Below are 23,745 nucleotides of genomic sequence, written 5' to 3' on the forward strand. Positions count from 1 at the left end.
TCCTTACAGTTAAAAGATTTTACATTTACTGGCAGAAATAACATCTGGGCAAAGTAATGTAAAAAATAATTCAGTGAGACCACAAGCAGGTAATACGTTTCATGTATATATTGACTATTTCATATATTGACTAACATCAGCTGACTGACCAAATTTAAGCAAATGAACTGCTCGTCGTTGAACACAAGTACAAATACATTATTTCAAATATCAATACTGACAATAGACAACCAAAATTCAACCAAAGCCGCTATGTTTACACCAGGGGTCTGCAACCTTGAACAGCAGAAGACCCTTTTAGTCCTGTTTCTCACTGACCAAAACAAGAGCCACAAAGTCCCACTTTAGAAAAACTACTTTTATTTTTGTGACCATTAAGCAATTCATTTATAAAATGTAGCTTTTAAATATGTACAATAATTCAATTATAAGAATGTTTTCTTTTCTATAATATTTTTAACTAGTTTTACTTTTAACAACAGCATAAAGAAGTTCCTTCCAAAATAAAATACGTGTCAAATAAGCTTCTCCAGTGGAAATGTGGCTCCGCAGCCTCAGGTTTCAGACCCCTGGTTTAGACCCTGAAAGGATTTAATGAAGATCTGGCTCTGATCTGCTTTGTTTTATGTTTAAGCCAAACAATAAATCTGTAGTCAGTCAGAATCCTGTTTTTTCCTATTTTGAGAGCACAGTGTTGAGAATCTTAACAGTTAAAGTTAAGATTGATTTCCACTGTGCCAACAGGCTCAGAAAAGGTGTAAACAACATGAGAGCATGGATCCATTCTGCCTTGCATCAATAGTTCAGGACGCAATAGCGTGAGAGATATTGTGCTGGCACACTTAAGGCTCTTTAGTACCAACTGTGCACAGTTTACATTTTTACAGGCAACGTGAATATTTTTTCCTGTCCCTTTTCATATTGAATTTTACTGAGACATTTACAATAAGATTAAAAGGGAAGAGCTTTAAAGCATCTGGAAAGATGTTGCAGCTAAAAGCAAAAAAGTTTATTTTTTCAGAATTCATTGTGACAATTATGAAACCCACCTGGAATTTTATCTAAAACCTTTAGAGCTTTAACTAGTTTGAATGTAATTTGAAAACCTTGAGAACAGACAGTGACTGCAAAGGACAAATAGGAGAAAATAACTATTTAAAAAACATTTATGTAGAATTAAGTTTAGATACCGATTAACGATGCTCATTTAGAAATTATGTGTATTTTTCACCAAGTTGTTGAACATATTTTTAACATGGTATGATGATGGGAAGACATTATGTGTGACCATCTTGTGTTGGGTGATTAATTTTAAAATTAAATGAATACTGCTGTATAAAAAGCACATGTATATATGGATATATTTGCTTTCTAACTGCAGGATGGAGCGCCGTTTAAGTCTGTCAGTTCATATTGTGACTGTAAAGGTAAGCAGAACACATCAAAACTAACGTCACTTGTGGATCCATCTTTACATGAACACCAGCTTTTCTAATAATCCTAACACGCATGTCGAGGCAGGCATAAGCACTTGAAAAAAACAAATGTAGACACAATTACAACAGAAAGACACTATCCCCAATCATCCAATTACCCAAAAAATACTCTGCTTAAGTGTGCTAGCATTACTCTGTTATGTGAAATATGACAGAGTAATGCTATAAAAAGAAAAAATATACTCTATTCTTATTGATAAACTCTGGCTTTTTGAAGTGTCTAGTTACATTTACACAGTCCTCTGCAACATGTGGTCACTTTCAATGAAAACACTATGTAAGTTTGCTAAGGTCTATGTAAACGCAGGTAAACACGTGTTTTGGGCTTCTGCATTCAAAACACACGTTCCCGTGTGGCTTAGCTACAATTTTTTATGACCGTTTTTGGGCTCTATGTGCAAAAGGCGTGGTCAATAAATGCGTGTTGAAAGTTGAACCAGGTTGAACTTTGACCAATCAGGGACTCAGACTTGTAAGTGACGTATGGATTTGGTTTATGTGCCGGACCTAGACATGGTGACAAGCCTGATGACGTCTGCGTTAGTTTTTTAAATAAAGATTGATTAATGCTTCTCTCCTGTCACGATGGTAATCCATATCCGCCATTCCACAGACGCTAGTAATGAACCGAACCATTTCCGTTTTGTGCCTACATTGCAAGGTTTGCACCACCCAAACATTCAAGCGTCTGTAGGTGATGGACACGCTCTAGTAAATAGTAGGGAAAAAAAGAAGTCCCCCGCTTGTAAATTGGCTCTGAAGACCTAAAAAATATCTGAATCATGTGTTAATTATATTATATTTTGTCCATGCATACTCATTAAATCATTCCAAATTGTCTGTCCATTCCCTTTATTGTGTTTATGATGGTTATGCAGCTTCCAGACAGATGTAGTTTCACATTTAACCAATTGCATTTCAGCTGTCCTTTGTTGCCAGGCAGGGCAGAGCTAAAGAGGCCTTCACTATCAGCTCTGATGGACATTAATCCTTAAACTAGTTAGATTTTGGGTTGGTGTCAGTAGGGCCTTTTAGCAGGGCCTTCTAGCAGTCTTAGGCAACGTCACAGTATTCAGACTTTCTGATTGGACAGAAGTTTCAGGAATACAGGAAAAAATTCCCACATGCAGCCTTGCCCAGTTTGACACAGAGGCACGGAGCACTTTTTGATCTGTCTTGGTTAAAAACAGAGCTGACTGTAATGTATGCCATGGAGGATTTTGCAGGGTAATCTCCCAATGATCTCCTTGACTCTCTTCATTCGAAAAATCTGAGTGAGATCGTGAAGCAGCTGTACATATTTCTGTGTTTGACCATCCCCGTGTTCACTGCGTCTGTCGAGCGGACATTTTCAGCTGTAAAGCAAATTCAAACCTAAGCAGAAACACAACTGGACAGACTCGACTCTCAGCACTGGCCTTGATGGAACAGAAAAGGACTTCTTGATGGAACTAAAGCGCGATAATCTACATGACAGGGTGTCTTTGAGGACTGAGAGGAGGATGGATTTTGTCTACAAATAATCCGATTTTTTTGATGAGGGAAATGATAAATATCGTAATAAATAATATTCCATATTTCTTGGTTATTTTCAGTGTTTTTTGCTGGCTGTACTTCCATAATGAAATTTGTTTACTGTTTTGTTTATTCTGTTTATTTAGAGGCATTTATTGTGGCTACAGAAAGCTCGTTTCTGCATCATAAAATGGTTAATGAGGGGTTGAGTGATTCAGACGTAGCACTACTGAAGGCCCAGGTGTGTCATGCATGGTCAGCCACTGGTAAATATGCTTCATCCTTACCTGTATTGGCTCTCCGGTTGGCGTCAAAACTTCATCTGAAAGCTCCATCATCTTCAATGCCATGAATGCAATCTCGACTGCATGGGTTTCACTCTCCCTGTGCAAGCCACCGGCTACACAATAAGCATCACCTATGGTCTCTACCTAAGAAGAATGTAAAGTAGTATAAATCAGTCAATGCATACAAAAAATGATTAGTTTTTTGCTTATTTGCACAAATAATTATATGAAACTGTTTATTGGCAACTACACACCTATCTCCAGTTTTATGCACTTATAAGGGCTAACTAAGCCTTGAATATTATATTTGTGTCTACACTTTTCAAGAACGTGCACCAGCTGCAGCAGACTGTACATTTAATAGACACTTTAAGATGGTTGTAGTTTATATTTATCTGATGCTTTCTTATTTATGCCGCCATTAGTTTATAGCAAAACCTCTATGGATACACTGTAAGTCTACATAGCAGCCTGTATTTTCATTACAGTGCAGATGATATTCTGCTAAACATTAAACCAGATGCAATTATTCAGTTGCAATGCAACTAAATGATGAAAATGGAAATGTCTTGATTTTTTCATTGCTGCGACTAAACAATACAAATCTAAGTGCAGAAAAAAGAATTTAAATATCACCATCTAGAAGCCTTAAAGCAGAGACAGAACCTGGTGCTTAAATATATTTTTTTATCGTTTAACACAATTGATATCAAATTACATTGAAACTATGCAATAATGACATTTGCGAACCATGTTTTGATTGTTGAACAAATAGCTCAGAGTCAAACAAGTAATGTTAATGTTTTAGTGTATGGAGGTGAGGTCAACATTATCTTTTATAGTTATTGTTGTATTAATTGTCCTTGGAATGAAAGGTATTTTTCTAGTGTTTCTTAATGTGTTAAATGTTTCAAAAGCCTGTAGTCAATTCACACATCTATTGTTGAAGCAGCCAATCCAGTTATTGTTGGGATGAAGACGTCACTCCTCAAATTAATTTCTGTTTCAGGTCCTCTGGCTGTTCTTAGCTCAGGCAGGGGATGGACTTCCCATGATGCAAAGAGCAACTATTTCTTTTTTTCAACCTTTTCCTAAAAAGTTTTGGGTCAAAGAGACAATTAATTGGACAAAACTGTTTAAAAATTAGATGGGATATAATTCATTAACAGTTTAAATCTGATTATTTTGCTGAGCTTTTTTCTGTTTAATGGATCTTATAATCATTTTGTCTACAAAGGATAAAAAAGGTAAACTTGTACTGAAAATCTTTAGTTGGTATTACAACTGTCATGTGATATCCTTTGCTTTTTACATTAATCTTTGACATTAATAGTTATAAATGACTGTGACATTGAACTCTTAACAGGGTGATTAATGTTAAGTGGAAATTTATCAAAATCTCTTTAACTGCCTGAACTTTCTTTGCAGTTGAAGACAAAAGGTTACATAAAAAGATGAATTAATGCAACTTTTATCAGTAAAATTACTTATTTGAACATTTTTAAAACATTTAGCTTTTTTTCCTCCATTTTCCCCTTCACTGTTTGACTCAAAGTAGATTGAAGAGCACTCAGCTGTCTGGCTAAGACAAAGTAAAACTAAATTTAGTCTCATATGGAGTGGAAACATGGTCCTCAAGGAACATCTTACTTCCTATCATTTATTTGTTAAGCAGGACTTTCATTTTGTTATGCTTTAGTGACATTTTGATTATGCTATCCAACCTCCCTGCAGATTAGCAACTCTTGTAAGAAACATGTAATGTGTGTCTGTGACATGCACCACATCCATGCAGAGTCCCTAATGTCTACTGTGCCAACCCTAAAGCTAAATGAACCCAGTTAATAAAAGTAAAAGAAAGTCAACTTTGTTAAACTTAGTATCACATATGTATAAAATGTACAGTGGTGGACAAAATTGTTGGTACCCCTCAGCTAAAGAAAGAATGTCCACAATGCTCACTGAAATGACTTGAAACGTTCAAAAGTAACAATAAATTAAAATTTATTGAAAATGATATTATCAAAATCAGCCATTTGAGTTGTTGATTAACAGAATTATTTAAAAAAACAAACTACTGAAATAGGGCTGGACAAAAACGATGGTACTCATAACTTAATATTTTGTTGCACAACCTTTTGAGGCAATAACTGCAATTAAACTGTTTCTGTATTTGCCAATGAGCCTTCTGCACCTGTCCACAGGTATGTTGGCCCACTCCTCATGAGGAAACTGCTCCAGTTGTCTCAGGTTTGACGTGTGTCTTCTCCAAATGGCATGTTTCAGCTGAATCCCATGTTCAATGGGATTCAGATCTGGGCTCATAGAAGGGCACTTCAGAATAGTCCAACGCCTTTCTCTTTGCCATTCTTGGGTGTTTTTGGCTGTGTGTTTTGGATTGTTGTCCTGTTGGAAGATACATGACCTGCGACTGAGACCAAGCCTTCTCACACTAGGCAGCACATTTCTATCCAGAATGCCTTGATAATCTGGAGATTTCATTTTACTTTGCACAACTTCAAGACACCTTGTGCCAGATGCAGCAAAGCAGCCCCAAAATAGAACTGAGCCTCTTCCATGTTTCACAGTAGGGACCGTGTTCTTTTCGTTCTATGCTTCATTTTTGAGTTTACGAACCTAGAGCTGATGTGCCTTACCAAAAAGCTCCAGTTTTGTCTCATCTGTACAAAGGACATTTTCCCAGAAGCTTTGTGGCTTGTCAACATGCATTTTTGCAAATTCCAGTCTGCCTTTTTTAGGATTTCCTTTCAACAGTGGTGTCCTCCTTGGTCGTCTCACATGAAGTCCACTCTGGCTCAAACAAGGATGAATGGTGCGATCTGACACTGATGTACCTTGATCTAGGAGTTCAGCTTTAATGTCTTTGGAGGTTGTTCTGGGCTCTTTGGATACAGTTCCAACTATCCGTCTCCTCAATTTGTCATCAATTTTCCTATTCCAGCCACATCCAGGAAGGTTGGCTACTGTCTTGTGGGTCATAAACTTCTGAATAATATGTGCCACTGTCGTCACAGGAACTTCGAGCTGCTTGGAGATGGTTTTATAGCCTTTACCTTTACGATGTTTGTCTATAATTTTGTTTCTAATGTCCTGGGACAATTCTCTCCTTGGCTTTCTGTTGTCCATGTTCAGTGTGGTACACACCTTTTCACCAAACAGCAACGTGACTATTTGTCGCCCTTTAAATAGGCAGACTGACGGATTATGGGTTTGAAAACAGCTGTGATGTCAATTAAAGGTCATACCTGAGTTCATCATGACCCCCTGGACAATTAGTTCTCAGTTTTTAATGGAGGTACCATCATTTTTGTCCAGCCCTATTTCATTTGTTTGTTTGTTTTTAAATAATTCTCTTAATCAACAACTCAAAAGTAATGGGTGATTTTGATTATTTAGTTTTCTATCAATTTTAATTTATTGTTACTTTTGAACATTTCAAGTCATTTCAGTGAGCATTGTGGACATTCTTTCTTTAGCTGAGGGGTACAAACAATTTTGTCCACCAAGGTAAAAGACATCTAATTTAAATCACAAGTAAAATTTAAATGTAACACTAACATTCAAATTTGATTAAATAAGTAATAACGGCAGCAAAAGAGGGAAAGTTTGCAAATTCAAATGAGCTAAACATACAAAAAAAAAGAATAATGATTAAAATCTGGATTATATTTTATGCTTTACTAAAAATGAATATTACAATAAAGTATTACCGTAGTTAGCGTGTTAGCTAAAAAAAAAGAAAGAAATTCAGTTTTTTTATTAGCTTACCTTATAGACATCAAGCTCTCCACATTGATAGTCAAATTTAGTGTACAGCTCATTGAGCATGGTGATCACTTGCATTGGTGTGCAGAGGGAGCAAACCGCTGTGAAGCCCACAATATCAGAGAAGAGCATCGTAACTTGGTTAAACTTCTTTGCTTGAACAGTTTCCCCCTGCCACAGTTGCTGTGCCACGGTGCCTGGGAAAATGGAAAAGAGAAGATCTACTGTCTTCTTCTTCTCCTCCTCCAGCGCTTGGTGAGCGTTTTCCAAGGCTGCCTTGGCTTTTCCCAGCCGCTTCTTCAAGCCATCCTGGGCTTTTGCCTGCTCACCAACCAGAACCACGTCTCTAAGTGCATTATGAATAGGGATGTCTGAGAGGTAGAGGCCGCGGCCTGTTAGCTCCTCTAGCTTGTCCACACACGGTGAGCCCAAGAACAAGATGGCGTTTGACTCAGGGACGTAAATCATCTGACCTTTCAAGTCCATGGGCTGAAAGAATAAAATAGATTGAAAAATAGAGAAAAAAGTCAATTTTACAATGTAAATATACATGTTTACTTCTAAAACTGCATTAAAAGCATCCAATTATCATGTAGGGGCAAGTGGTCGAACATTTTTTGCTCTTAGAATGATAACATTTATATAAATTCCTCCAGAATGTGGTCTCAGATGAGACCATAACAAAAATAAGATGAAAAACGTTAAAAAATTTTCATCTCTAAATCTGCAGCTGTGTAAAACTTTCCCTCAGCAAGACCTGTAAACAATGCCAGAAGGCTTATTTATATATTCTAGTAGAGCAAAAGTTCAAAAAACATCAATCTATCTTAACATTTTTTATAGCAACATGTCATGAACCCTGTATGAGAGCAGAACCCAAAATAAAAGAAAAAAACCTTTGTTTTTTTGCTCATTAGAGTGTCTCAATGTCTTTTCTGACTGGTCCCGCGGTTTGAAATCGTCACGCATAGATCTTTACATTAACCGTCTCATTTACATTGACATTATAACAGGTTTGTGCACAGCCGACACTCAAAAATATTCTTTAGATATGAGACAGTACTTGTTTTGTTCGGATCGTCACACAAAGATTTCTGCCTGTTTTACTCCGATGTCATGTTTACTGTTTTCTTCTTGTCAGAGCAGCTAACTGCAGTGCACTAGCACATAAACAACGAAAGAACGGCTTGCTGGCAATAAAATAATATGACATTTTCTTCTCATCTCTGTGGGAGGAAGTAGATTGTTGATCTCTGCTATTGGCCAAGTGTGTTGAAGTACACCACTTAAGGATTTAATTTCCCTCTCTATTACAGATTTGAGAAAACCCTCAGTGTCATTAAGCACTAACGCCATTTCTCCCATTTTCCCACAGACGTGTTTACATACCTTCCCTGTGTTATCTGTGACAAAGACTCCATGTTTGATCCGAATGATAAACTGCGTGTTTAGCATGGTCAGAATACCCTGGAAGGTGCATTTGATCTGAGGGGAGACGATGGAGAAGTGCTCTTGGAAAGTGGGAGACCTTCTAAGTCCGTCCTTCCTCGTCAGTCTCTTCCTAAGGCCATGTCCTATTTGTACCAGAACCAGGTCCTGGTCCAGTATTAGATGGAAAGGGAAGATGGTGGAAAACAGAGAGGTGGGGAGCGTTCCAGCAGAGGTAGCTCTCAGTGGACTGGGGCTCAGAGTTTTAGCATCCTTGACTACAACTGTGTACAGAAGACTAGGCTGTGGGCTGGACTGCAGTATGCTGTCTTTAGAAGTGAGGGGGTCCTTCAACACATCCACTGTGGTGTTGTACAGCAGGCAGGCTGCAGCTTTGATGACCCCAGGGAAAAACATCTCTGTGGTGGGGCTAGGGTTGAAGAAATAGACAGTAAGCAGACCTGGATCCTTGTCTAAGCAAAGCACAGATGGTTCGTTTACACAATCCTCCCTATCTGGACTGGGCAGCATGCTGCTCTGTTTCAGCAAGACGTTGAAACTGTTGAGGAAGTCATGCAGAGCTCCCCCCACCACTCTCAAAATATGCCCGTCTTCCTCATAACACATACTGAAGATCTCTTCTCCAAGAGCAATTTTCAAAGCTTCCATCGGGATTGCTGTCAAATGAAAACATGGAAAGAAGTTATGATGTTTTCATTACATCTTGTTTCATTTATAGCTGATTTATATTTGTCTTTACAAATATAATTAAATTGAAACAACCAGTTAATTGCAACATAATCTCCAATTTGCCAGTACCTGTTTTGGTTGAATAACTCTTCATCATATCCACTAGATGCTTAGGTTTGTCACTGCAGCTCTGATAGTGACAACAGTGGAGCGATGTGCTAAAAAAAAAAGGAGGAAATACCAACGTTTAAAAAAGCCTAATATTATTGCTGAGAGGAAAAGACATGAAAATGAACTTTCAAATATGGTGCGCAAAAGAAAATGAACATTTTCTTATTGATGTAATCTCATACATATACAGCTACATTGCTTCGCACTCCAGCAATCAGAAGAATTCAGTGTCGTATAAATGTAAATTTTAACAGTCAAATGCAACACTGGTTAATGAGCAATTCCCAAAATACCCTACCAGCAGTTCATTAATTGGTTAACTGATTAATCTTTACGTCAAAACAGAGAAAACACAATGCGCCTTTTTTTCCCTGTGTTGTGTTTCCGCTGATTTGTAAGCAGTTTTTTTTCCCTCCCTGTATCCATGGCAGCCGACGTCCCACCTCATTGTTATTATCCTCATCAGCAACCTATAAGTCTGTTGGGAAGGGTGACAGAGGCATTTTCTGAGGACATTGGAGACCCAAATGAAGCTGCAGTCTCTAATAGAAAACCATGTTTCGTTATTGGAACGCATGGTGCGGTGAAGATGACAAGCCAGACAGATGATTTCACTGAAAGAGCAGGCGGCTCCGGCGGTGAGCTTCACTCTGCTGTTCACGAGGAAAGCAACAAAAGTTACCTTTCGGAGTCCTTGCTGTGATCTGCTGCTGTCATCATGCGTTGGAGGGCGTCGTGCAGCCTTTGAAACTGTACCACAAAGTGTCCAGCAAGTTAATCATCACTATGTTGTCACTTAATCATAATTACAGGGACACATTACATACAGGGTGAAAGCAGGGTACATGTTTTATTCATTCAAAGCGTGCATTTGGGGGAGCGCGTGTAAACGCGCGCAGTGACAGATGACCGGTTCTTGCGCCTTTTGTGCGCAAAAGGGGCCTATAGACGCGCCAGGTGTAAACAAACAGACGCATTTATAACTCACCCCCGGGCATGCCAATTTTCGGATGCTGTCCCCAAGTGTATGCAGGTTAACTTTGGCTCTGCTCGCCTTCTGGCGCGGTACATTCTCTCTTATTTTTCCGTGCACGTCCTCGGAAATTGGCAATGAATCCGCAGCGTCACTTGAGCGGACCTCAAAGTCTCCGAGCTCATTATTTTTGGCGCTGCTGGAGAATGGGCACTCTCCGGATATCTTCAGTTCTTTCAACTTGGCGCAGAACATCTTCCCAGCTGAACAGCCCCCCGCCTCTCTGCTGCCTTTATCTAATTTGAGACGAAGACAGATGCGCTCGAGCAGCCGCGGGCTCTGGAAGAAATCCCATCATTTCGGTTGTTCATCCATGATGCTTTCATCTCCGCGACGCGCTGTTTCAAATGATCAGCAAGAAGCTGGAGAGCGCATACAATATTCATTGAAAACTGCATGGTGGGGAACTAACATTGCCGAACACCAATAAGAAACTGGGGAAAAAGAGCAGTAGACCAATCCATGCGAAGTGGGGCTGGTGAATCTAAAGAACCTATCAGCAAAGAGAACGAATTTGCCGTCTATTATACTCTTTGCATGCAAGATTTTGTTTTTACCTGTCTTTTCTCTCAGACAAAGTCTGAACTGAGCGCGGTTTTCTATATATCTTCATTCATCTTCTTCCGTTTGATCCCTTTCAGGGTCACTGGGCTGCTGGAGCCTATCCCGGCAGTTATGGGCGAAGGCAGGGGAAACCCTGGACAGGTCGCCAGTCTGTCTTCTATATATACACCAAAACCAAAATTGCCTGTGTTTACAGTCATATAATATCAATAGGACTTATAGTCAATTTTACTGCACATTTCTCTCCTCTTTTTTATTTGTTAAGAAAAGACATTTTCAAATCATAGTAAAACATTTAACAGTTAACTTACATTATTTGGTAGATTTTGTCAGACATCTTATACTTTTCTTCATAGAAACTGTATTATCTTAAACACAGTGAGTTTAACAGAATTTCATGTGGTCTGACTGGTATATTTATACATGTTAATAGGTCTGCACAATAAATCGAAATATAATCAACATTGCAATACCAGCTTGTGCAACATGCATATCTCAAAAGGCGGCATAAGCCGTGATAAATGGTTTCTAGGGGTGTAACGATTAATCCATGTAATTAATTCCTACAATCCAACCATTGACCTTTAAGGCAAGTTGTTAATAGAGTCGGCCTGTACCATTACATCATTGTTTCAAAATGAAATAAATGGATTATAATTGAGATTGGTAAATACTATTTGGTTTGATGTTTAATTTAAACATGATCAAACTCAGACATTTGATGGCAGCAAAAAAAATGATCAGGCCATCATTCCAGTCAAATGTGGGGATACACTTGGAATTTAGCAAAGACGTGACCATACAGGGTGGTAGAATGTTCTAATAATCTTCCCTTTGTATTATTTTGATGAGGAAAAAAAACAGTGGGCTAAACTATATAAAACTAAAATGTGAATGGATTTGCCATGAATTCTTGTTTACTTGTTTGTTTTTACACATGTTTAATTTATACTTGACTATCTTGCAAGAATTAGAAGGAATCTGGAAAACCTCTGAGTCCCACTGGTTGAATATTTGACTAAAGATGTCCTGGATTCATTATAGGTCAATGAATCGGATCGGCAACCGCAAATTATGTTTGAATCGAATTGTTGTTAAATAAATCATCACACTCCTTACCTTAAATAATAATGGATTGGATTTATCTGCGCTTTTCAAGACACCCAAAGCGCTTACATTGTGTCCATTATTCATTCACTCCTCATTCATACTTGGTGATGGTAAACTATGGTTGTAGCCACAGCTGCCCTGGGGCAGACTGACAGAGGCGTGGCTGCCATTTCACGCCTACGGCCCCTCTGACCATCACCGGGATCATTCATGCACATTCACACACATGTGGAGCCACACTGGAGGCAAGGAGGGCCCAAGGACACAACGACATTTTTTGGCTGGTGGGAGCGGGGATCAAACCGCGTACCCTTTGGTCATTGGACGACCCGCTCAACCACCTGAGCCACTGTCGCCCAAACGAATATGCATGCATAGACAGAGTATTCATTTTTAAAGAAATGCTCATTTAAGAATTTGAGGTATATTCAGAAGAAATAGCCTGCTTCTGAGGTTAGACCTTTAAAAAAATCATCAAACAGACAAATGCAGAGCGCATGTTTTTGTTAAGCTGCGCTTACCTGAGCTGAGGACAGCCGAGAAACTAGACCAGGGGTCTGCAACCTGAGGCTCTGGAACCACGTGCAGCTCTTTTGTCCCTCCATTGGGGCTCTTTGGCTTTAAAGAAAAATTCTAAAAAAAAAAATAACAGAAAGTATTTTATTCGGAAAGGAACTTCTATGTCTGAAGTAAAGGAAATAAAAGTTGTTATAAATAAAAAGGAGAAAAGTATGATGCTGTTATACTGTTAATTCAATTACTGCAAATATTTGAAAGACAAACTTTATGAATGAAAGGCTTAATGACCTCAAAAGCAAAGAAATAAACTGTATTTTTCCAAACGGTGGAGTGTGATTGAGTGAACTGGCTATTTTAGTCTTAAATGTTGCAGATCCCTAATACACACTTCATAATTGAATATAAAACTCCTATAAAGTCCCAGTTCCTTCTTTAGGAACGTCAGAATCTCTGTGATTGATTGACCAACAAAAATGATCAAAGAACACTGAAGACGAAGCTCCACAGAGGACTGTGCAAATGTTCTTTTGATTAAGAGCAAACTAATGCACTTAAACTAAAATTGCTTATCAAAAGATGGTAATGTGGCAGTTAGATAAAGCTGTTTTACCAAAACACTTCAGATTTACATTTCAGACTCCCCCATCTGCCGCAACAGAGAAGACAGCTGCCGTCTGCTGCTTCTCACCAGAATCCAGAGAAAGGAGCAGCTGCTGCACTGGAACGCACAAACATGTGTTGTGATTATCAATAACATGGAACCCCGCGACTTCTGCCACTACAGGAAGATGATCCAGATTTTCCCGCAGTCTCTTAGTCTTAAGAGAAATAGATCAACTTTTATGTAAAAGTGAAACAAAGCCAAACCCTTTTTTGTGTTTTAACATGTTCTTGGGAAATATCTAAAAGAAAACTAAGCATATAGTTGCATTTCTCAGAATTTCTTTATTTAGATCGCTGTAAGTCAGGCAGTGGCCGTCCTACACTAACTTACTCCCTGGGCGGGGATTCTAAATTGTTCACGCAAATGGCACAGAATGACAAATGAAACCATGCTGACGAAGCTCCAGCATTTCCATTTACAAATTCTTAACAAAAATTGAACTTTTAGACCTTTTCAACTTTTTGGACAAATGTTTAGGGTAATTATTTTGTTGGAAGTGCCTGTGGTGATGCACATAAACCCATTAAGGCCAACATTGCTGGTTTTATCTAAGATGCTATGCAGCTTTGGCCAAAGCAGAAAAACATTAATGTTCTAAAAAACTAAAAAAACATGAAAATGCTTTTTACAGTTCAAAATGTTTTTCTTTTTTCCATTGATCAGTGAACAGTTGTTGTGTTAAACAATCAGACTTGTTTGTAACATAAAGCGAAGTAGAAGACAGTTTAGTAACAATCAACTTTCCAGACATCCAGGGGTGATTGAATGCTTTTGTTCTGAAAATCTCGCAATCAGTCAAGAGAATTAATCTTATTCTGCTCACCTATTTGAAAATGAAAGGAAAATGGGCAGCTGTCATCTTCTGTCTAAATTTCACTGTTTTGTACATTTTGTTACTTTAGGGATGATGGTGTCACTTTTGTCTAAGATTTAAAGATTAGGAACTCAATTGTTTAAAAATTAGGCACAATTGATTGGAAGATTTTGATAAAGTGTCAAAATGTGTTACATTGCTAAGTTGTAATTTATAAGGTATTTACGTAAAGATAGCTTTTAGTAAAAACATAAGCAATAAAAAACAGAATCATAATCAAGGAAAAGTGCCTTCTCACTGCCGTGGACATGGTTATATACAGACACAAACAGCATGAACATAATGTCAAAGGACAGCAGTCAAATGTCACAACCAGCTTCAGCAGGAAGGGGGTCCACTGGAGAAGTCTCAGAAAGTACAGTTTCTGCTCTGTCTCTCCTTCAGAGCTACAGCAATTTGGTTTAGACTGGTGCAGTTGGGATTTGTACGAGGTTGACACAACTAATGTTTGATTTATGCCCAACGCTGTCTGGCGGGATTTGAAAAACCTTCCCGACTTTGTTCTCTGTGATAATGAACGTATGCTTCCATAGTTCATACTGCATTTCCAAACTCTGCATAAACCCTTGCAATGATCTAATGCTGTTTAGAATAGAGCAAAGATAGCGAATCTCATCACAAATCAAACCCAGCACATTGTCTAAAGAAACCCTGAAAGATGTGACTTCAGAGCTCAACAATGTATACGAGACTGTGCTCAGTTTAACAAGAGGAAACTTTTTGCAACAGTCTGGCACATTGAGACCTTCAATGGACACTGTCAGTTAATCTGAGGCAGCTCTATGGTAATAATAAAAAAAAATCCTGTTGATGTTCTGAACAAACAGCGGGCCAGAAGCAATGCAAGTCAACTTATGTCCAGCATAGTGACTTAAATCACGCTATTGAACAGAAATAAAGGTAACACAAAGGTAAACACATGTTTATCATTTAATTTGATAATTGTAAAATGTAAAGAAGCCTGGTTTGTAAATGTTGAATGCAAAAAGAAAGTTTTTAAGAAAGAGGATTTTATAAATCAGGATTTTATCTCAAAAAATGCTTTTTAGTTTGGATAAAAACACTGCTATGTCAGGTTTGGTTCAAACACCTGTTGATGTTTTCAGTGTCTGGAAATTTAGAATTTCAAAACCTTTACAGGTACAGTTTTGTATTGATCTAAAATACAAAATTGTTAAACAGTGAACAATGAAGTGAAGACAACAAAGATGAATCAATGTACTTATGATTTCAGGTTTTGGTCAGTACCACTGACAAAACATCAGCATACTCTAATCTGTTGGACAACTAAATTGTGGGAAAATATTTTTATTTTTCTCAATGTTTTAGATGTCATTAAATACATTGACTTTATTTTGGTCAAATCTGCATGAGAAAAAAAAGATTCTGCTCTTTACTGTCATGTCTACATTGATCAATTGTACATTGGTGTCAACCATCCATTTTCCTAGCCAATCTCTTTGAGATCGCAGATATATTTGCTCTAACTTGTGAATAAGAGCATTTAAAAAAATAGGTTCAAGATCTCTGTAAAACTCTGCATGTAATTGTTATTTGGTATCATAATTACCAACTAAAACTAACTTTTAGTTGAAAAGATCTGATGTGTGGTATGACTGTGTAGTCTATCATGTCATAAGGATGCTTTTCTAATATCAAATAAAAAGAGGGTTTGTCTGAGTTAGTGTGCTAATACAGAATTGTCTTCTTTCTGTATTAAAGAAAGAAGAAGCACTGTGATTTTTGCCGACAAATGACCTATTTCTCATTTCTAAAAGGAGATGAGCTGTACACATGGCTTTTAACAACTTTATTTAAAAATGACAGATCTATTTAAAGGTATACAATGCAGAAGCATTAAAATTGGTCTTGATGGGTTTGGCATAGTGACAGTATCTTTTTTAATTTTATTTTGTGATTTTTGCGGCGTAAAAGTAGTACTCTTGGTGCTAATTTCAGAACCGTAATAAAAAGGTGAATGATATTTGGATTATACACTTTAGCCAAAAAGTTAAAGTGATGCCTTATGGTTTTTATTTTTATGAAGAAATCATAAAAAAACCTGAGTTTTGATGTCTGGCTTTTTTCGGTTTAGGACAATTTGAACTAAAATTTGTGCTTAAAAAGATAACTACTTTACAGTTTTTTTTCTTCTGTAATGAAGGTGCTGAAAATTCTCTTTTTCAAAAAGGTAAAGGCACCCCCTACTGGTCAACTACACCAACGCAAAAACCTGTGTTATTGGGACTTTTTCACCTAAAAACACAAACATTTGTTCATACTCTTGTGTGACAAAGAAACTCTGTGAGCATAACAATTTGTGGAAATTTTGGTACACGCTTGTTCATTTACAAAAATATAGGCTACTGTGGACCTTTTTTGTAAAACGCACTTAAACTTCTTTCACATTTCAGATTCAACTCATTTTGTAATTCTTACAACGATCACAAAGTCATCTGCTTTTGACAAATACCTGAAAAATATCACTGATCAAAAACTGCCAAAGGTGGAAAAGGCTGAAATTTTCAATTGTATGCAAATGTTTGCAACAATTTTTTGTATGTGTGTTTCTCTAAAAATATTTCCAATTTCCAGTATTGTAATTACTTTTTTATACACGTTTTTTTAAAACACAAACAGATTAAAGACGATTTTTGCCGTAACTTTGTATGGCTTGTTTATTGAATCCGACACATGAAAAGGAAATAGTTCAATAATAATAATAATAATAATAATAATAATAATAATAATAATAATAATTTCGAAAAACAAGTAAATTATAAGTAAAAGTTCATAAACTGTAAAATACGAGTCACTTTAAACGCAACATGGTAGGAGGAGCCATTATGGTCCAATAGAGTGCCTCCTGATATATCAACTGCACTTCCGGTTCTGAGTCAGGGCTCTGGTAGAAGCATTTATGTGTGTTTCCCCCCGTTTTAAATCGATTTTCAGAGCGTTACTATGGTAAGACTTTTGACATACTGACTGGTGCAAACATTTGTTATTTGAAAAAGAAACAAAAATGTCCGTTTTTACTCAGTTTCCCTTGGTTTTTCCTGTATTCGTGGCCAGCCAGCTGCCTGCAGCGACTGTATTTTTGACCCCTGTCAAATCAAAATTAACTACACAATAATAACTACTGCCTACCGATTAGCTTCATACCTGTTTTTTTTTTTTATCTTGTGCATCACAGGTAGTTGCTGACCCTAACACTTTGACTATGTTTCGGGTCAAAGGGTCTTTAGAGTTAAGATGTCATCTGGACAGCACAGAGGGTAAGCATGTGTTTCATGGTGGGGAAATTAATTAATACGGCTTCGTATGTGTGACAGTAGAGGTGGCTCTATTTGTACCAATACAAAATCCGTTTTTATTTTATACACAGAATAATAGTTCAAGTTAATTTGTGCTAATGCATTATCTTTCATGTTTGTGTTTTTTTCTCTGCAGCATCTCACATTCAGAAGGTTTTGTCAAGAGCTTTTGAGAGCCTTCGCACTCAGATGAAATCAGAGTCCTGTGTCTTTACAGTCTGCGACACTCCTGTCATCATTTGGCCAAATAAAGGTGTTTTTGAAGACATAAGTCCAGACTCACCATGCGGTGATGTACTTCAAAGGATACAGTAAGCTGATCATTTTCTTGCCCTCAGGATCCTCCTGGCGGTTCTCTGATGCTCTTTGACAGACTTTTTTCTGAAGTTAATGCTTCAAAGTGGTCAGACTGGGGGCTAAATCACTGTCTCCCTGTAAAACATGAATGCCATAAAACCCAAAATGGGCAAGAATAATTAAATTTTGTGAAATTTGCAAAAAGCTAAAGACAAACGTTCAGATTGGTCAAAGAAGCCTTTTTGCTGTTGGTGAAGGCTTGTAGAATAAAATACTTTATCTGCCAAAGTCTTTTCTGACCTTTTATTAAAACGGTGCTTTATCTTAAGTTGACTTTAATTCCTTTTGTTCCGTCTATTCAATTATTATTAAATCTCTATTGACGGTGAGTTTAGATTGAAATATGATAGACTTTTACTAATTTCAGGTCAGATGAACCAGAAAGTGGTGGCAAGAGAGCAACAAAAAAGAAAAGCAAAAAAGATTGGTCTGCGGTATGTCCACTTCCATGTGTAACCTCTGTTTTTAATCATTTTAGTACGTTTTTATTTTGTCTAATGCAGCGGTTCCCAAAAGTAGAAGCTTGACTATAATTTCTTTGTGTTTTTTTATTGGCTTAACTTTGAGTGCTTAGACTGGGGAAACACTGTCCACTTTTAAATTCTGTCCTTTTAACCACTGTTGCAGTAGACTATTGTGCTGTAAGTAGTTAAAAAATTAGTTTTTAAGATATTTCCTCTGAAGTAAATACTTCTTTCTACTGACTTTTTGTTAGTTTTGCAACCTTTTTTGTCTCGGTCAAGAATGTTTACAAAAGAAATGACTCATAGAACAATGAAGTGATCAATTTGGCATAAAAACTCTAAAATTCTACATGCTCAGATAAGCAAAGTTACTATTCATGAACTCTGCTGTCCTCTGTTTACTTTTTTGTTATTTTGTATGTATTAGGGCCAAACATAACAAATTGCATTAAAAGTTACTACCGTAGTTTAATTTTTCTTTGAAGCTTGCGTTAAAATGGGAATTTGTTCTGGACGATTTAGAGCGTCGCCAACCTTTACCTGATGGTGGAGGTGACGAAGCCAGGCCCTCTCTCAGCACCAGTGATCAACAAGACTGTTCAGAAAAGCCATTTCCTGTCTGCAGCTCTTCCCCTCGACTGTGCTGTCCGTACCCACTGCAAGGAGACAGTCAAAGAGTATGCTTTGGTTTAGATATGCCAACTTCATGTTAAACTTTTATTTACTTTTTCACTTTGTTGTATTCCTTGTGGTGTTGCAGTGTTTGTGATCGACTGGTTGAAGCTTTAACTCAGCAGCTGTGTGAGATGGAGAAGGTGATGCTGCAGCACATGAAGGGGACCACACTGCTCATTCCTGAGCCGCTCCACTTCCTCCTTCCAGAGCCCAAAGGACTGGTGACGGTCATCTTTCCAGCAGGAGTGCCTGATAAGGAGCTGGAGACACAACGAAGAGTGAGATGTAGCCACTGTTTAAGCTACTGATAATGTTGTTGCTATTACCAGGTTTTTTTTTGCTTAATAAGTGGGGAAACTGAACAATAAATTGATAAAGAAGAACTCATTTAATATCATTTTTGCTCAACTTCTTTTTGTCTTAGCAGGAGTTGCATCAACGGTTTGAGCTGTCTGATGACCGTCCATACTTCAGAAGAGCAAATGCTTACCACTTTCCCAATGAGCCCTACAAGGATGGCTATCTCCGAAACCCGCACAATGCCCTCACACATCCAACTCTAGAAAACGGAAAAGTAATTGAACATCCTTTCCAAAATGCATTTGAAATATTGTCCCTTTTAAAAGGTTATTGTGTTTTTTTTTTCCTTCTAAGGTATATATGGTCCAGGGGATCTACAGCTACCACCATTACATGCAGGATTGGATGGATGACAATGGCTGGGGATGTGCTTATCGTTCCCTGCAGACCATTTGTTCCTGGTTCCAGCAGCAAGGTTATGTAGAGCAGCCTGTGCCCAGTCACAAGGAGATCCAGCAGGTAGAGTTTCCAATAAATCTGCTGCCATTACAGAAGGAAGGAACGTAACTAGACAGGCTCAGATGTCACTGACCATCAAAAATGCATTTTTTCTTTCTTTTTTTTTAGGCTTTAGTGGATGTTGGAGACAAGCAGGCATCTTTTGTGGGGTCACGTCAGTGGATTGGATCCATTGAAGTTCAAGCCGTCTTGAACCATCTCCTTGGCATCACCTCCAAGATTATGTTTGTGAGGTACAAAAGCATATCTAACAAAAAGAGTTTATGCATCATTATGTTGATGAATTGAAATGATGTGAGTGTACATATTCTTCAGTCAGGGCTCTGAGTTGGCATCTAAAGGTAGAGAACTGGCCAACCACTTCCTTACTGAAGGAACCCCTATCATGATCGGTGAGCTAAATCTTAAACTATCAGTCTTTTGATCATCTATATAAAGATTCAGGGTTTTAATGTACTCTAGGGGTGTTTTTGCTTTACAATTTTTTATGGTATAGACCAGGGGTCGGCAACCTTTTTTACTCAAAGAGCCATTTGGGACCGCCCCTAATAAAAAATAAAGCACCTGGAGCCACAACCCGTTTTGACATCATTATATATATTATGCATTTATATATTATTCAAAGGTGCTCATTACGTCGATCGCGATCGACCGGTCGATCTTCAATGACATGAGTGTAGATCGCGGGCCAGAAAAGATTTAAAAAAAAAATGTACTTCCTTTAAAATCCACCAGCCAATCAAAATCCTCACTGAGAAGTACGGGACTTGATTGACATGTAGATTGGCCAATCGGACATCGTCTGAAGCATACGTCGCTGCAAATGGACATTATGTTTTTTAAAGGATGATACCGCGGCCGCGTGTGGGCGGAGCTACTGGTTCTGGTCTGATCGCTGCATGGAGCGATGTGTTTATCAATGCATGGTAGACACTGAGAATGTGGAGAGATCAGGTTTATTATTTTGAAGAGTTCTACTTGCTAATCATGTTTCCATGTTTGGGTTTATAAAATCATCCCAGCGAAAGTCTCTGCTTCAACTCCCGCAGTGAAAGCTGCGTCTGAATCTGACGCCCGTGTTTGCATCTCTCTGACATAGTTTGAAGCCAAAGACCCTCTTCCGCCTCTTTACCTGCTTTTCCTCTCTACCTGTTCACCTGTTCATATCCTCTGCAGCTGAGATTCGTTTCCCCGCGCTCCTCAGTGTGTCCTACACAGAGAGCGCAAAATACGGTCATCATAGGTTGACGCGATAGTCAGGGCGCTCCAGCGCCGCACAAGGATGAAAGAGCCAGACGCAGGTTATAGCGGGGATAGAGCGGGTTAAGCAAATGAATGGAAGAAGGCGGCCCGCTGAAGAAATATTCAATATTGTACACATTTTATTATTGGTCAGAACTATCTTCTTAGAAAAATCTTTTATTTTATCAGTCCAGTACGAAAAGAAAACATCAACAAAAGCTGTGTTGGGCAGTTTTTGGCTGGGTCTGGCGGTTTTCAGATGACTTTTGGGCTGGAAAACTGTGACTCTATCTGGCAACATTGGCGCAAACTCTCTGTCATCAGCGAATTTCTCTGACGTCAAGTTCCCGGCAGAAGATCGGAGTGTTTATTGAAGCCACCCCGCGTGCCTCTCCCTGCTATCAGCTCTGCAGTTCTCGAGCTCAGTACGAAGCTGTTTTTTACGTGGCACTCGCTTCGTGCGGAGCCAGCAGCGCCTTTGAAATGGCATGAAAAATGAACAAACTAAAATAAAATTTAATTATTATAAAATACTCATTATTTTCCAAAGTCACAGGGAGCCACAACAGATGGATGAAAGAGCCACATGTGGCTCCGGAGCCATGGGTTGCCGACCCCTGGTATAGACTCTTAATAAAAGATGTAATGACTTGGAACAGTGTAATATTTAAAGATTTTCACAGGCTTTTTTTTTTTAGCAATGAGTGAATTCTCCTCTGATGTTATTTATTGTTTTTTATGAGTATAACCTTATCAAGCACCTAACTTTTCAAAATACTTTTGCAGCCCACCACATGACTGAAATTCTATTATTATTCCAAGTGAAACCAACATTTAGTTTGAATTGCTAGTTTTCTGTACTTCTTCATTTACATTTGAAAGCCCATGTGATCTGTTGTTTAGAAAGATCCTAAACATGCTGTCACTTGAATACAGAATTAGTGTGTGCGATAGAATCAATTCAATTTTCTTTGATTTGTGTGGTAGGTGGAGGAGTTTTGGCCCACACAATCCTTGGGGTGGCATGGAGTGAGTCTACAGGACAGATTCGCTATCTCATTCTTGATCCACATTACACTGGATCAGAGGACCTTCAGGTCATTGCTGAAAAGGTACCAGCTCATGCATACAATGTTTTTTCTTAATTTTCTAATGATTGAGTATTATTCTTAATGACAGCATCATCTTTCGCAGGGCTGGTGTGGCTGGAAAGGACCAGAGTTTTGGGATCAAACTGCATATTATAATCTCTGTCTGCCACAGAGACCGAGGGTCATTTGAACATTTTGGTTGACTTAAAAGGACATTGTGCCAGGTTGTTAAATTGATTTGCGGTAACATTTCATTCAATCTATTATCTGTTAAACAAGTGTATGTCAATACTTTAATAGTTGTTAAATAAAAAGAGAACCGGTTTGCTTTGTTTTCCAACTGTTTTTTTGAAATCTACTATTTTATATTTTGTTATTTTGGAGAAGACCTAAAATAATTTGCATTAAAGCTTCTTAAAAGACAATCTTACACAACTAGTTGGGTTTCTCTTGTGCTACTTATAAAGATTTGAACAATTTAGGAGTAGTCCTTGTAGGCTAGTGGTCAGTTTCCCTCCCTTGCATTTGTGCTTCTTGCTTAATTGGATTGGGAAGTTGGGTGTTTGGAAAATTCAAGCAAAGTGTTCAATATGCTTTTACCTCAAGCTCACATTCAGTGTTAAAGGTTTTTCTGCAGAATATGACATCGCCTGGCTTAGTTCAAGCAATTTCAGATATGAAAAGGAAATAGACAGGAAAAATGTATGGTATAAGAAATCTATATAAGATATGAATTCATAAATTAATTTAAAAAATATGATTATGCTATTGTGTTGACCTTTTAAATGCCCTAATCAGATGTGTTTGCACGTATGCATAAAGTACATTTCTTTAAACATTTACTAAACAATCGAAGGATCAGCCCCTTGGGATGGCATATCTTGTTTTTGAATCCATTAAATATATTGAAATCATTCTGTACCAAATAATTTTCTATTTTTAATATATCTGTCAGTGTCAGATTATCTCATATTTTGCAGAAAAGTTGTTTTCTAAAGTTTTTGACCCATTTATTATTTGTGTAGTTGTTCAGCAATATGACTGTAGAGATTTCTTCACTGTTCCTCCTCAATGACAATGCTGGACACTGTATTCTCGAGAACAGGCGCATTTTAATGTCTTCACTCCATGTAACGCCGTGAAAACTCGTGGCTGTCTGTCACTTCGGGGGTCTTTGATAAATAACCAGTCTGTATTCAACTTTTCACAGCTGGTTGGCTCCTTTTCCAAACTGCCTTCTTGCATGGATCTTTCAAAGTCTATTATGATGTGAGAATAAACTCCTCAGCCCAACATTAAATCACGCGAGTTCTCAGGAACTCTCGCGTTATTAGCGTTATACACAACTTCATATAACATTGTAATATAACAGTACTAAACAGTATAAAATCAAATAAAACACAATTTACACATTTTAATAACACAATTTTCAACCAAAGGTATTTCTTCCTTTAAACCAAAAATTCCCAAATCTTGTAACCCTTTTAGTGACACTTACAATGACCTTGCCTTTCTTTGAAAACATAATTGACTCCGTAATGTATTTATTGTTGTTGTTTAAGAGAGCAAGACTTTCAAAAAAAATGGGTAAGCGTAGCTATTCTAAAATATAAAGAGTTTCTCTGGATATTAAAGGCACATAT

The 23,745-nt window shown here is 37.8% G+C and overlaps 2 protein-coding genes and 1 long non-coding RNA gene across 4 annotated transcripts in view; 1 reads left to right on the plus strand and 2 right to left on the minus strand.

Annotated features, from left to right (window-relative positions):
- The window catches only part of LOC144991082 (guanylate cyclase soluble subunit alpha-1-like), a 12,567-nt gene extending 1,788 nt beyond the window's left edge, over positions 1-10,779 (minus strand). Inside the window, exons 1-6 of the mRNA XM_078944852.1 lie at positions 10,362-10,779; positions 10,056-10,123; positions 9,332-9,420; positions 8,474-9,189; positions 7,088-7,573; positions 3,299-3,442 (exon numbers count right to left, since the gene is read on the minus strand). Coding sequence (XP_078800978.1) covers positions 3,299-3,442; positions 7,088-7,573; positions 8,474-9,189; positions 9,332-9,420; positions 10,056-10,123; positions 10,362-10,601 — 1,743 coding nt within the window. The 5' untranslated portion in view covers positions 10,602-10,779. The remainder of the gene's footprint in view (positions 1-3,298; positions 3,443-7,087; positions 7,574-8,473; positions 9,190-9,331; positions 9,421-10,055; positions 10,124-10,361) is intronic.
- Positions 1-22,530, plus strand: part of LOC144991088 (ufm1-specific protease 2-like) — a 26,023-nt gene extending 3,493 nt beyond the window's left edge. The window contains exons 3-14 of one of the 2 annotated variants that reach the window (XM_078944875.1): positions 1,382-1,427; positions 17,334-17,415; positions 17,591-17,765; positions 18,179-18,245; positions 18,798-18,952; positions 19,036-19,228; positions 19,378-19,524; positions 19,605-19,769; positions 19,878-20,002; positions 20,085-20,161; positions 21,999-22,123; positions 22,206-22,530. In XM_078944875.1, the coding sequence (XP_078801001.1) occupies positions 1,382-1,427; positions 17,334-17,415; positions 17,591-17,765; positions 18,179-18,245; positions 18,798-18,952; positions 19,036-19,228; positions 19,378-19,524; positions 19,605-19,769; positions 19,878-20,002; positions 20,085-20,161; positions 21,999-22,123; positions 22,206-22,292 (1,444 nt within the window). In that variant the 3' untranslated portion in view covers positions 22,293-22,530. Of the gene's footprint in view, positions 1-1,381; positions 1,428-16,971; positions 17,105-17,333; positions 17,416-17,590; positions 17,766-18,178; positions 18,246-18,797; positions 18,953-19,035; positions 19,229-19,377; positions 19,525-19,604; positions 19,770-19,877; positions 20,003-20,084; positions 20,162-21,998; positions 22,124-22,205 lie in introns of those variants that run through there. The other variant, XM_078944876.1, reaches the window with a different exon arrangement.
- LOC144991108 (uncharacterized) lies at positions 10,996-13,365 on the minus strand. Its single transcript, XR_013655010.1, has 3 exons — positions 13,229-13,365; positions 12,602-12,713; positions 10,996-11,127 (listed from the first exon to the last, which is right to left on the minus strand). It is a non-coding gene; the product is annotated as an uncharacterized LOC144991108 (long non-coding RNA).
- Positions 22,531-23,745: the final 1,215 nt, after the last annotated feature.

Source organism: Oryzias latipes, chromosome 1 (genome assembly GCF_053564925.1).
Source record: "Oryzias latipes strain Hd-rR chromosome 1, Olatipes_Hd-rR_3.1".
In the NCBI taxonomy this organism is placed as follows: Eukaryota; Metazoa; Chordata; class Actinopteri; order Beloniformes; family Adrianichthyidae; genus Oryzias; species Oryzias latipes.